This window comes from Vombatus ursinus, unplaced genomic scaffold (assembly GCF_900497805.2).
Source record: "Vombatus ursinus unplaced genomic scaffold, bare-nosed wombat genome assembly UNPS02005422.1, whole genome shotgun sequence".
NCBI classification, from domain to species: Eukaryota; Metazoa; Chordata; class Mammalia; order Diprotodontia; family Vombatidae; genus Vombatus; species Vombatus ursinus.
In genome coordinates this window covers 1-13,334 of record NW_020945200.1, presented here as the reverse complement: position 1 = coordinate 13,334, position 13,334 = coordinate 1, and the positions used below count along the sequence as shown (strand labels likewise).

The window sequence follows — 13,334 nt, the reverse complement described above, 5'->3', positions numbered from 1 at the left end:
ATCTCCCGTGGAGCGGAGCCTGCCATGCCGGTTGGCTTTGTGCTGGCTGGTTTCGGAGCTAAATCGCCTGTGGGAGTGAGGGATGCGTGGGAATGGGGCGCTCTCCAGTGCTGTCCTAGGATTCCTCCGGGAAGCACCAGGACCCCTTGAGCAGAAACTTTCTGGGCTTCGTCGAGCAGAGCAAGCTCACACAGTCGCTTCCAGGGACCCTGACCCGTGGGGTGTTGGGGAGCAGGCAGCAGCCTTCCCCCGGTCCCCCCACTCGTCTTCTCCCCTCCTCTCCTCCTAGGATGCGAGTCCCTTGGTCTGGGCCCATGGAGTGGAGGAGCCTGAAAACATATTAACCAACGCCACAGTTGGAAAATGAGTCCTGTACGTGTAATTAGCTTGGACAGCTGGCGGCTCACAGCTGCCGGGGTGTGGGAATAGTTAAAAAAGAATTAAAAAAAAAATAAAAGTGGAACTGTTTCCTTCTCTTCGTAAAAATTGCAAAGGCTTTAACTTTTCCATTTTCATGGAGTGATTTCAGTGTTTCCTTTAAGTAGTGGAAAAAATGGTATTAAAGGTTTCTTTTTCCCTTTGCCTGGGCTTTTCGTCCTTGGCTGTGATTCACGGCAGGCCAGTCTGCTCTGACACTCTGGCCTTGGTAATAAAGAGTTAAGTTTCTTTTAGAAATCATTAAAAATCAAAAAAAATAATTTTATTTTTATTTTTTAGATGTGGTGTTGATTAATCTTGCAGGTCAGATTCTATCTTGGGTTCCCCTGGGTTGTTTTTATCTTGCCTGGCGTGAGGATAAGATCAGCAAACCCTGGCTAGCCACCCCCTTCTCCCCAACCCAGTCACATTTCAGGTGGTTCCAGCAATGGCAGCCGACTTCTGGGCCCTGGCTGACACCAGCGACCTGGCAATTCCTGAAGTCCATGCAGAGCCCACATGGCTTCTTGGGGTTTGGGACGGGTTTCTAGCTCTGTGCCCCACTCCCTGCTCCCATCCTGGGGGAGTTGTCTGGCCTTCGGTTGGGAAGAGAGGATTCTTGGAAGAAGGAGTGGACAAGGGCTTGGGTGTGGACCGTGGCATGTAGCCAACCATGGGGCCAGGTATTGAGACATCCTGTGTACTCGTTGTTGACGGAAAGCCTTTATTTGTGTGTGTGTCTGGTCAGCTTGGTCTGGGTGTTGGCGGAATTCCCCAGAGGACAAGGGCCTAGGTATGTGTATCAGTGTTTCTCATCTCTGAAGACCAGTCTCCTTGAAAGAAGCTTATGCATTACAAGAGGAGGAGGAGAGCATTATCAGCATAGGGAATGGGCCTGGCCAAGGCCTGGTGAGGCGTGGTGGAAGGGTGAGTGCACAGACCAATTTGGTGCATATTTGGATTGTGCAAAGGGGATGAAGGTGAAATTAGACTCGAAGGGCTGCCGGAGCCAGATTTTGGAGGGCTCCGAATGCCATGCCCAGGAGGGAGAGGGTACTTTGTTCTGGAGGCAAGAAGGTAGCTGCTGGTGCAGAGCTGAAGATTAAGCTCCTACTGTGTGCCAGGCACTGGGCTAAGCACCTAAGCTCTCCTTTGATCTTTACATCAGTCCTTTAAAAGGTAGATGCTCTTATTATTGCCATTTTATAGATGAGAAAGGTGAGGCAGGTAGAGGTGACTTGACCAGGGTCAAAGCTAGTCAGTGTCTGAGGCTGGATTTGAACTCGGGTCTTCCTGACTGGAGACCCAGGATCCTGTGCGCTATCTCTTCTAGCCCTGGGCCCCTCCTAGACTTCTAGGTTTAGACCTTAGAGTCAACTCGTCCAGACCGCCTCATTTTCAGAAGAGAGAACTGAAGGCCAAAGACCTCTCCCTATTGTTTTTCTGTGTTGTTGGCCACTTCTCAAATTGTTTCTCGGGTGAGGTTGAAGGCGTTTGATTCAGCAAATGTGTATCAAGCACCTCTTTGTTAAGCAAAGGGCACTGTGCCAGGCACTGAGAGAAATACAGAGCTCATGAGCAGATGGCCCCTGCCCTCACAGAGTTTCCAGTCTAATGGGGCCGTAGAGGGCATGCACAGAGAAAGATGTGGCAGGAGGGGAATGCGAGTGGGCGCGCAGAGGAAGCAGCAGGACCAAATACTTTGGGGATGGTTTGAGGCGGAGGAGGGCAGGCTGGGAGATCACGGAAGGCTTCCTGAAGGAAGAGGGGGTGAATGTGCCCTGGTCCTGGCATCAGAGGACCTGGGTTCAAATCAGACCCCTGGCCTGTGCCACCTGCGAGACCTTGGTCAAGTAGCAGGTGCCTGGCAGCCCAGTGGAGAGAGCCCTGGGCTGGGAGTCGGGAGACCCGAGCTTGGTTTCTGCCTCAGATGCTGACCTGAGTCCATGACCCTCTTGGGGCTTCCTTTTTATCTTCTATGAAGTGACGGCCCTCAATGGTCCCTTTCTGCTCCAAGGCTGTGCTCCTATGATTTTCCAAGTTACTTCCTCGCCTTTGGATGCCTCAGTTACCTCATCTGTGGGATGAGATGATCTCTGAGGGCTCTTCCAGCCTTTGTCTGTGGTCCTATCAAAAGGATTTCAGTACAAAGAGCTGAGAAAGGAAAAGAACTTCTGACCAATCACACAGTAAACACTTAATAAATGCGTGTTGACTTGACCTGATTTGTCTGGTGTCCTGGGTGCTGCGTGTGTGAATTCTAGGAGGTGGGAGATGACATGACCCCTCCTGAGAGATGGGAGCCAGGCTCAGGAAGGGGAGTGGTCTGACGTTAGTCTGGAAGGATGATTGGAATCTGGCCTGGAGTGGCCCAGGTCCTTAGCCTTTTGGGTGTGAGCAGGGCATCGGCCTGTGTGCTAGGGAGATTGTTTTGGGGACTGAGGGGGGCAAAGACGCAGTGTCCAGGAGGGAGCTGGGAGGGAGCTGGGAGAGCCTGTCACAGGGTGGGGGTGTTGGTGTGAGCTGAGCAGAGGGGATAGGTGTGGGACGTTGAGTCACAGCAGCAGATGCCGGTCTCCCACCTGCTCTCGCAGCTCCTCCTGCTGTCTGTCAAAGTTGTTTTTCTTTCTTAGTCCTTGAGGACACTTAGGAATATGGTATTGAAGGCAGGTGGTGGCCTTTTGGGGTGGCTGTCCCTTCTCCATCTTGGACATCCTGTCTTCCCACAGAAGCTCAGAGTAGAATCCGCTCATTGAGAGAGCTCACCTATTGCCAGCCAGCCCTCTTGCTGCCTTTCCATCCTCTTCACGATCCTCCTCACCTTCGTCTCCTGGACTTAGCCCAGACCCCTTCCTTTACAAGCAGGAGGCCTTGCCTGGCCCCCTCCCACTGCTAGAGCTTTTCCCCAAGTTCCCTCCAGTTCTCACCAAGTTGCCCCCCCCCCTTAGAATGGACGCTCCCTGAGGGCAGGGACTTTAATCTTCCTTTGTCCCCTGAGCAGACATTTTGTAAATGCTGGCTGTCTTTAGCTGTTAGCACTGTGACTTATGCTCTAAGTGACCCCATCTCTGTCAGATGAAGGGTGGGCCTGGAAGATCTCTAATGGCCCTTCTAGCTTGGAAGGGCTCAGTTAGCCGGCAGAGGTAAGTGGTGTTCTTGCAGCAGCAGCAGCAGCGATGATAGCTAACGTGTCTATGGGGTTCTCAGTTTTCAGAGCACCTCACCCATTACGGCTCATTTCTTGTCCACAACCTCTTTGTGAGGTAGCTGCTATTATCATCCCATTTTACAGGTGGAGGAAACTGAGACACAGAGTTTGGGTGACTTGCCTGGTACATACCTGAGGCAGGTTTTGCACTCAGGCCTTCCTAACTCTGAGTCCCAGGGGCCTTTAGATGGTGCTGGAGGGGTTTTTGAAGCATGGCACCTACGTGTGCTCACCTTAGCCTCCTAAGCAACAGAGGCAGACATGGGAACCAGGTGCTCTGATCACATCTCCAGTGCTTCCTCAGGGGACACAGGGCACTCCTGGAGCGCCAGGAGGGGTCGAAGGAGTGATCCCCACTAAGCCCTTCATTTACGGAGGGAGAAAGCAGGGCCAACCCGCTTGTGCCGGGCCACCCGCGAATTCACCGGGATGCCGAGCCTTCGTGGCGCCGTCTTCTCTTAGATTTGGTTCCAAGGGCTCTCGTGGCCCATCTCCTAATTAGCTTTGGGAACTGCTTGGATTTGCTTAGACACTAATGCATCTTTAAAAACGTATTTTCTCTTTTTTTTTTTCCTTTAAATTAAATTTGCCTGTGGACCTAAATAAGTGGAAAGGAATGTCATGAAGTCATCATGGGGATGGTGTTTTAGGGTGTTTTTTTCAGCGGAACCTGGCGGTGTTCTGCTGAGTTGGCTCTTTCTGGGCGCACAAGCTGGGATCTGTTCCCCGATGGTAACTGTTCTCCCTGTCCTTCTTGGCAGCCTTCCAGGAAGGCTTCCTTTTCTGAGGAGCTGTTGTTTCTTCCCTGGGTGGCGGGTGGAGGATGACGCCAAGGTGGGAGTGATGATGGATTGGGGTGCTGGGATCTCAGGCCCTCATCGCTTGCCGCTGTAGAGAAAGGTCAGTCGCCCAGTTTGAAATGGCATAGCAATGGAATGGGAATAGTTTCTGTGAATATTCCCCAGCTCCTTTGCTTTGCCCATGTTGGTTACCCTGCCTGAAGTGCCCTTCCCACTACTATCTAATAATAGTAACGACCCCTGATGGGATGACTGATGGCACTTGAAGTTTACCGTCCCTGTGGGATTGGTATTATCTGCATTTTACAGATGAGGAAACTGAGGCCCAGCCAGGTGAAGTGTCTTGGCCGGTGTCAGAGCAACATTTCTAACCCAGGCCTCTTGGCTGGCAGATCATACATCCATACTGTGGAGGGATTCTGGCAGTCCTCAGTCCATTTTACAGGAGAAGAAACTGAGGCCCAGAGAGGTTAGATGACCTGCCTGAGGTCACACAGCCAGTAAGCGTCAGGGGGGCTCTGAGCCCAGATCTTCTGACTCCAAGTTCAAGCCTGTTTTCTGCTGTGTTCTGCTGACTCTTGATGTGTGGTGATACTAAGGATTCAATGCTTTGATCAGCAGGTATTTATTAATGTGCGCCTACTCTGTGCTAGGTGCTGGGCCTACAAAGATGGTCCTTTGATTTGCTCCCCTGCTGTGATCCAGCCTGGAGGCGCTTGTCTGGGCTCCCCTAGCTGAGGGCAGACACTGCCGAGACAGTGGGGTCCCTCGTGGGGATGGGCTTTGAGCACCTGCTCTCTCTCTCTCTCACCCTCCCTCCCTCCCCTTTTCCCCTTTATCCTTCTATCTTCTCTAAGCTTCTGGAGGGCAGACACAGGGTGCCAGTTAACTTGTCCCTCCTTGTCTCTCTGAGCCCCTCGTCCAGTGGGCAGTTCTGTCCTTCGTGTCGAGGTCTCTCCCCTTCTCCCCAGAGGCCCTGCCTCAGTATTTCTTGTTTGTACGTGGTTTTCTTGCATGGTGTTTCCTCCTTTAGGATGTGAGCTTGCTGAGGGCAGGCTCACGCCTCTTAGTCTAGTACCTGCCCCAGAATGTCACTTCAGCCTGGGCCTCCGTTTCCTCATCTGTCTAGTGCCTTCTGTCTAGCCAACACAGGTTCGAGGTCAGGGCAATGCTAATACGTCATTATTTAGTGTTTATAGAGTGCTTAAAGGTTTGCAGAGCACTTGGGATCAGTGAGAGATGCACGGTTCTGGAGCCAGAGAGATGTGATCTGTGCTTCACTGGGGGCGTTTGAGCCGCCTGCCCCCGGGGGGTCCGGGCAGAGGGCCAAACCTCGAGCTGTTGGGCACAACCAGGGCTGTAAATGCTAGGCCGCTCAGAACGGCGGCCTTGGGGGCGCCTGCAGGGCCCGGCGGGCCTTTTGGAAGCCGCCTTCTCCCTGTGCCCTTTGAGGGACCTGTGGAGCCCGGTCCCCCTTCCAGGAAGGAGCATCTCTCTGCCCAAGGAGCTGAGTTCAGATGAAACCTTAGTGTCGGGTGAGTTCACAAGCCCTTGTCCTCTCCCATCTGTGATTTTACCTTATTCTCACAGTAGCCCTGGGAGGTTGGGAGTGGGGCAGGGCTGATTTTTCTTTCCCCCTCCTTTTAAAAAAAATTTGTTAATAGATGGGGAAACTGAGGTGCAGAGGGATTCAGTATCACGTTCCACTGTTGAATAGTGGAGTGAGCCTGCCCCCTGGGCCATGCTGCCAGGTCAGCTTCTAGAGGACAAGGCCTCAGCGCTTTCTCTTTGTGTCCCCCAGCCCAGAGCCTGGCCATTACTTAGTGGCGGTCCATCAGCTGAGAGGCCAGTGAACTCGCGGCGGCCTTGCTGGGTCCCAGGCTGAGATCTCGTGTCCGTGCCCCTTCCCAGCTGACCCTGGGCCAGAGAAGCTCAGAAAGAAAGACCGGGCCCTGGAAGTCACGTAGTGCAGCCCTTTGGGGTCCTCTGATCCCACCCAGGTGGACAGTCACCATTCTGAATGTATGCAACCCGAGCTCAGATCCGGCTGGACGCTTCCTTCGCATCCCCAAGCCTCAGCTAGCTCCCCATTGCTCTGGGGATGGAAGGAGGGGACCAGGAAGAAGAGGTACCTCCAGGAAGTGGAAGCCGGGCTGGGAGCCAGGCCAGCCCTGGGGGTTGGGCTCGGCCCCAGACCTGCCGTTCCTTTCATTTGGCCGAAGCTGGCAGGCCCAGAGGCTTCTCGGGAGCTTGGGGGGCCGTCCTGGCTGGGTTTGGGGGAGGCCCGAGCTATAAAAAGGCCTCCCTCCTGGTGCTGGAGCTCAGCTTGGGCTCCTCCGAGTCTTTTGGAAGCTGGCCAGGGTTCCCATGGCAACCAAGCATTATTACTTACTGCCGCCAAGGCTGGGAGAAAATGTTCCTACTTTTGGCTTCTCAACAGGAGGGGTGGACTTATGTAATCCTCGGTGTTTATAGGCTGAGGCTGGCAAGAGCTGAGCGGGCGTAATTACAGGCTGTGCATCGCCCTCTCCACGCAGGCTTCTGGGGCTGGGGGTCCTCCCTGCCCTCCCCGCGCCCCCTCCCTCTCCATGCGCTGGGGATTGGGCCGGGGAGTCTGAGGCTGCCTGGCGGGCAGGCTGCTGGCGTGGGGCCCAGCCTGGCCCAGAGGTGGGGCAGGGCAGTGGAGGGTGTGCTGAGAGAGCCCTGGCTCCCTATTGTGCCTCTGCCTCTACCAGGCAGCCGGGGAGGGCTGCCAGTCTCGCGGGAAGTTAGAGCCCAGCATGGGACAGCCTGCAGAGACTTGGGTCTGGGAGGCAGGGATCCGAGGCGTTTGATCCAGCTGGGCAGTCTCGAGAGCCATGGACCGGGGCCTGGAGGCTCTGGGTCTTCTGGCCAAGAAGAGGATCATGTGACCGCCAAGCTGCTTTGAGGATGGTTTTTGGTGGGGGAGCTTGGGAAGTCGTTGGACTGAGCTGACCTGTCTGGAGTGGTTTTTACTTTTGGGAGGCCGGCAAGTCGGACCGCTTTTGGGAGCTAAACGCCGAGAATGCCCGGGCAGGAAGAGGCTGGTCCCTGGTCATGGGATTTGGGTAAGACAAAGTTGGCAGGCTTCGGCCAAGAGACCTCCCCCCCAGCTCCCCCCACGCCTGTGGGGGGCCTTTGAGAAGTCCCCCTCCCTGGACCTGCCATGCCACCCCCCAGGCCGCCCCACTTGGCATTCGAGCCTGCAGGGGCCAGGGTGATGGAAACAGCGGGTTGGGTCTGGCCTGGCCTGTGTGCTTGTGTGTTTTTTATGAGCCCTGCTGTTTAGACAGAGGCCTGGTGGAGCATTTCAGATCAAGTTTATCTTAGCTAAACACATAAGTTCTGCTGCCAGATTTGGCAGGCTCTTTCTTGGCTCTCATGGGAGCTGTCCGGTGTCTGGCGGCGGCCAGACCTCCTGTCGGGGTGGGTCCCGTCCGGTTGCTGCTCTGTGCTGGGGGGGGCGATGATGGTTTGTCCACTCAAGGCTGGCTGCCCTAGGAGCGCCGCTGCCTGCTCACAGCGTTCAGAGCCGTGAGCCCGAGAGGCCCCAGCTCCTCGGGAGCTTTGGCTGGCAGAAGTTTAGGGGGACAAGGAGCTCTCTGACCAGCCCGTGGTGGGAGCTGTTGGTGCCGTGTGGGAAAACTCTCATCCTTCTTTCACAAGAGCTGGAGGAGCCAAAGGGATGCCTGCATTCCGCAAATACCCTCCCACCAGGATTTCGCAATGGCCCGCCACCGCCACCGCGGGTCATGCCTGTGCTGGGCGCACTTGGGGACTCTGAGAAGCGTTCGTTCCCTAGGGTTTGTGCCTGGGAGTGAAGCCAGGGTGAACTTAGCATTCTGTCACGTGGGAGCAGGGGTGTGTGTGTGCGTGTGTATCTCTGTGTGTATGTGTACCTGTGTGTGTGTGTGTACCTGTGTGTGTACGTGTATTTCTGTGTGTGTGTACATGCATCTCTCTGTGTGTTATGTGTACCTGTGTGTACGTGTTCCTGTGTGTGTGTATGCATGTGTACCTGTGTTCATTGTGTGACCATGTGTATACACATGTACCTGTGTGCACACGTGTGTTTGTAGCTCCCTGTGGGGTTGGGGAAGGGCCTAGTCGTGTGGGCATCAGTAATAACTCAGGTCACAGCTCCTTGTTCTCCACTGAGCTGTCGACCTTGGACCCTAGCCAGGTGTCTGCACTGAAAAGGGAAAGGGTGAGCAGGCTGAGACTTGCCCACTTAATTGGCCCAGAGGAATCTGTCAGAAATGTGGGAGCATTGGAAGGCCTTCTGAGCTCACCAGGAGGAGGCTGTGGATGTGTATTGGGGGGCCTTAGGGCTTTTCCGAGGCCGGTGCTCCATTCAGGGGTGGCCTCTTGCTGGCCCATAGGGACCATGAGTGGCTCCTGCTGCACCTGCAGACATGCGGTGGCGTTTGGAGGCAGGGAGCCCAGTTTGGAATCCAGACCCTAACACTCATTAGCTGTGTGGCCGGAGGTACCCAGCTGACCATTCTGGGCTTGCCTTGAGCCTCTTCTGCTGAGGTCCTTCCACGAGGCTTTGAGCTGGGGCTCTCTCTGTCTGACACTGAAGGTGTTCTACCCCCGGCCCAGCCTCATCTTCCAGGGCTTCCTCTCTGCAGGGCCTGCCTGGGGGCCTCCCTGCTCCCCCTGCCTTTGCTCCTTCCTTGGCCGGAGTGCCCAGAGCTTGCCACCTGAGTCCTGGCCATACCTGTGTTGTTGAGTTGTTTCAGTTGTCACTCTTTGTGACCCCATTTGGGGATTTCTTGGTAAAGATCTTGGAGCGGTCCTGCCTTTCGTTCTCTAGCTCATCTGACAGGCAGACAGGGTGAAGTGACTTGCCCAGGGTCACACAGCTGGTAAGTGTCTGAGGCCAGATTTGAACTTGAGAAGACTCATCTTCCTCAGGACTTCAGGCCCAGCGCGCTATCCACTGCCCCATCTGGCTGCCCACTCATTCCAAAGGCCCAGCCAGCTCGTCCTGGAGCCCAAGGTCTGGGTTTCTGTAGGACACATCCTCTCTTTCTGCCTTGACTGGTTGATCCTCCATTTAGCTTGGTCTGCCCGGCAGCTCAGGGAGGCATTGGCTTTGGCTGCAGCCGGTCCCTCTCTGCCAGCTGTGCTGTGTAGTAAGGGGACCTCCTGTCCTCCGTGGGCCTCCCTCTGTTCTGTCTGCAAGGTGCACACATGAGCACATAAGACATACTTAGGGAATTGAGTCTTAGCACTTCTCAGCACCTAGCTGACTTGTTGGTGCTGACGTGAGGCCGGGATCCCTGCGATGCCTGAGGACATTTTAGCTTTCTTGTGGCTCTGGGCTGCTGGTGTTTGGGAGGTGCCCTTCCAAAGGGAGCTGACTGTCCTGACCGTCCTTCTCTCAGGGCATCTGTGTCCCCCGCGTCCAGCTCTGTGGCGTGTTGCTTCTGACCTTTCCCCAGGCTCCAGGGCGAAGGCTGCTGACCTTAGCGACCTGAAACCCGGGTCCCTCCAAGCCTGTGTTGTTCTGGGCCTGGCTGGGCTGGGGGAATGTGTTGTTATTATGAGAAAGGCCCTGTTGGACTTTTTGATCCCAGGCTCCCCTAGACTTAGGATCATGGCCTGGGGGGAGTTAGGGCTGGAAAGGGCCCTTTGAGGTAGTCAGGGTAACTTCTCCTCTCTTCTCCCCCTTTTTAGCCTGGCATCCAGAGTTAGAAGGGACCCACTGATTCTTAACCTGGGAGCCGCGAGCTTGGTTTTTTTTTTTTTAATTGGTAACTATTTCAGTATAATTGGTTTCCTTTGTAATTTTGTGTCTTATTTTAAACATTTAAAAACAGGATTCTGAGAAGGGGTCTGGTCCACTGGCAGAGCCAGACTGCCCAGGGGCAGGATGCAGGGGTCAGGAACCTCTGGTTCAGGGAAGCCTCCCTACCTGCCCCCTACAGTCCACGTAGATTCCTAGGACCATGGATCTTACTGCTGGAAGAGGCCACCTGGTCTACTTCCTTCATTTTGCAGGTGGGGAAACTGTGGTACAGAGAGGTCATGGGACTTGTCCAAGGTCATACAGGCAATAAAGAAGAGAGCTGGGGCTGGACTACAGGTGGGAAGTGTTGGAGGCAGGATTTGAACTCGAGTCCTCAGGGCTCCTTCCACTATACATGGTGGCATGATTTAGAGAGGCAGTGATTTATACTGCTTGGCTCTCCTCAAAGTCAGTCCCTCTCCGGCCTGGCCTCTTGGCCTCCTGCTTCATTCAAAGCCCAGATCTGTGACCTCCCTTATTCTATTCTCTCCCTCTGGAGTTGTCGGGAATCACTTATTTGGACCAATCTGTGTATACTTTGCACTTAATTTACAGCTAGAGAGGCCCATTAGATAGATGGCCGGGCCTGGAGTCAGGAAGGCCTGAGTTCTACTCTGGCCTCAATCAGTACTGCCTGTGTGGCCCTGGGCAAGCCACTTTACTGCTGTCTGCCTCGGTTTCCTCATCTGTAGAATGGGCATAATAATAGCATTTGCTTTTCAGGGTGGTTATAAAGATGAAATGAGATAATAATTGTAAAGTGCTTATTAGCTCAGTACCTGGCACATAGTAGGTGCTATATACATATTGGTGCTATGTTGGATCTTGTTGTTATTATTATTATATAATTATTATTGTCATTATTATCTTGTGTCTCCAAGTAGAATGTAAGATCCTTGAAGGCAGGCACTGTTTCTCCCTTTTTACCTTCCTATCCCCAGCACCTCACACGGTGCCTGGCACATAGTAAGTCCTTAATAAATATTTGAGTTGAAGGGCTGAGTTGTGGCTTAAGAGCCATATGAGATACCAGATTGGCTCAGAGCAGCGAGATTTCGGAAGGTCTAAAGTCTGGCTCTGTGGATTTCTCAGATGAGGATGGAAGTGCCCAATTTCTCCCCAGTGATGAGATGACCTTCAGAGAGTGACCCAGTTGCCCAGGCCTGGGCGAGGATGACTGACTGTCACACTAGGCGTTGGGGTGGGGCAGCCATTCAGGGAACACCTGCTGAGCGGGGAGCTGGGTCTTAGGCTCGGGGGAGGGGGGGCATGCAGAAAACACTGAGAAGGCCCCTGCCTGGCACGAGCTCAGGTGCAGTCTGGACTCATTCATGGCCTTGGGGTCTGCCTCAAACTCAGGCCAGCTGTGTGTCCCAAGTCACCTAATTAGACGAAGCCCCACACACCCTATTTGAGGACTCTCTCTGACCCTGCTGAAGGATAGCGAGGCTGGGTTTGGGATCAGGGCCTGTGGTCCAGTCCCAGCTCTCTTCTTTACTGCCTGTGTGACCTTGGACAAGTCCCATGACCTCTCTGTACCTCAGTTTCCTTACCTGTAAAACAAGGGGGTTAGGGGATGGTTTCTGAGGGCCCTTATAGCTCTAAGCCCAGGCATCCACCTATTAGCATCTCTGGACTGTAATTTCCTCAATGACAGAATTAAAAAGGTAGAACTCTAAGTCTGGGAGCCTAAATCTGAGGGTCTGTGAAATCACGGCTCCCCGTCTTTCCAAACTAGGTTGTTGGCAAGTACATAATCATCCATCCGTCCACAGAGACTTCATTTCCTCCATTCGTGCGTGCAGTAAACACTTCCTGCACACCTACTGTGTCTGCTGCTTTGTCTGTGCCCAGGGGAAGGCCGAGCCGCTATTCCCTGCTCCCTTGGTATCCCTGGGGCCCCACCGAGGAGGAGCCTGGCCTTCCTGGGCCTCCAGAACCTCACCTTCCAGGTTGCTTTTGGGCAGTCTGGGAGGGAGGAGGAGGAGGATATGGGAAGAGCTTCTTGGGGGGAGGGGGAGGAGAGAGTGGGCTGCAGCCCCAGCACTGAGGGGTGCTGGAATACAGCAAGCGCTCCATGCCCAGAGGAGGGGAGGAGGAGGGGTGGGCCCACACCTCACAGGCAGGGCTGCAGGGACGGAACGCACCCTTCAGGCCGGTGGAAATCAGCTGTCCTCTTGATGGAAAGGCTCTGCACCTGTTGGAGCCCCCCCCCCCCCAAGCAGATGACGGAATTGTTTCGTTTTCTTCTTTAACCCCTTGCCTTCCCGTGTTTAAAGAATGAGTACTGGCCCTCTTGCAGCGGTGGTGACCCCCCCTCCCCTTCCAGTTATCTTCACGGAGTGGAGACTAGCCAGGAACACTCCTCCCAGCCATCATCATTGCGCTGCTGCATGCCTGTATCACATAGTGGTGCCTTTCTCAAGGTCTTCGTTACTGACCCTTGACCTTCTTTGCTTGCTGTATTGTTACGCCTCGGCTGAGCGCCTGCCTTCTGTGCCTCCTCCAGGAGCCCCTGATGCTGGGACCTGGGGGACCACCTAGGCCACCTCCCCCTGAGCTTATGATGAGGAAACTGAGGCCTTTCCACCCCAGCCCTCTCCTCTCCAGCCACTGTGACAGCTTGCTCACGTTTGGCTTTTGAAGTCCACTGTTTGCCCATGAGCCTTGATTTGTTACAGGTGTTTAGAGATTCTGGTTAGGCAGGAAGGGCTGGCTTTGGACTAGCAAGTCTCTCGTTTTTAGAAACTAAATTCCTGGGGAACAAAGTTGCAACTGAAAAGTGACCTTCCTCCTTTCCCGTCATGCACTCTCTTCTGGGCATTTCTCCCTCCTCTTTTGTTTTCTCCCTCACCTTTGTTTTCATCCTTGTTACTTCTCCTTTTCTTCTTCCGTCTCTCTCCTTTTTCTTCTTCCCTCTTCCCTCTCTATCCCCTCCTTTTTCTCCATGTCATTCCCCATCTGTCTTGGTCTCTGTCTGTGTTTCTCTTGCTCCATGTGTGTGTCTCTGTCTCTATAGCCACGTTTCTGTGTATCTCACTCTGTTTTTGTTTCTGTATGTCTCACCCTTTGCATCTCTGTCTTTCTCTGT

At 54.1% G+C, this 13,334-nt stretch overlaps 1 protein-coding gene across 1 annotated transcript; it reads right to left on the bottom strand.

Moving 5' to 3' along the window:
- Positions 1–5,702: 5,702 nt before the first annotated feature.
- Positions 5,703–8,141, bottom strand: LOC114032490 (basic salivary proline-rich protein 2-like). The gene is made up of 8 exons (XM_027847799.1): positions 8,110–8,141; positions 7,813–8,017; positions 7,423–7,649; positions 7,158–7,264; positions 6,849–7,081; positions 6,558–6,692; positions 6,246–6,342; positions 5,703–5,863 (listed from the first exon to the last, which is right to left on the bottom strand). The coding sequence occupies exons 1-8, from the start codon at positions 8,139–8,141 to the stop codon at positions 5,703–5,705; spliced, it is 1,197 nt and encodes a 398-aa protein (XP_027703600.1).
- Between the last annotated feature and the right edge of the window lie 5,193 nt (positions 8,142–13,334).

What these genes read in the sequence shown, in the direction of transcription:
- LOC114032490 (XM_027847799.1), bottom strand. Translation starts at nt 8,141, where the DNA reads ATGCAGGCATCCCTTTGGCTCCTCCAGCTCTT. An exon ending in CCCATGAGAGCCAAGAAAGA is followed by an intron (nt 7,650 to 7,812) that starts GCCTGCCAAATC and finishes TGGCCCCTGCAG; the next exon opens with GCTCGAATGCCAAGTGGGGC. An exon ending in CTCCTGTTGAGAAGCCAAAA is followed by an intron (nt 6,693 to 6,848) that starts GTAGGAACATTT and finishes CCCCAAACCCAG; the next exon opens with CCAGGACGGCCCCCCAAGCT.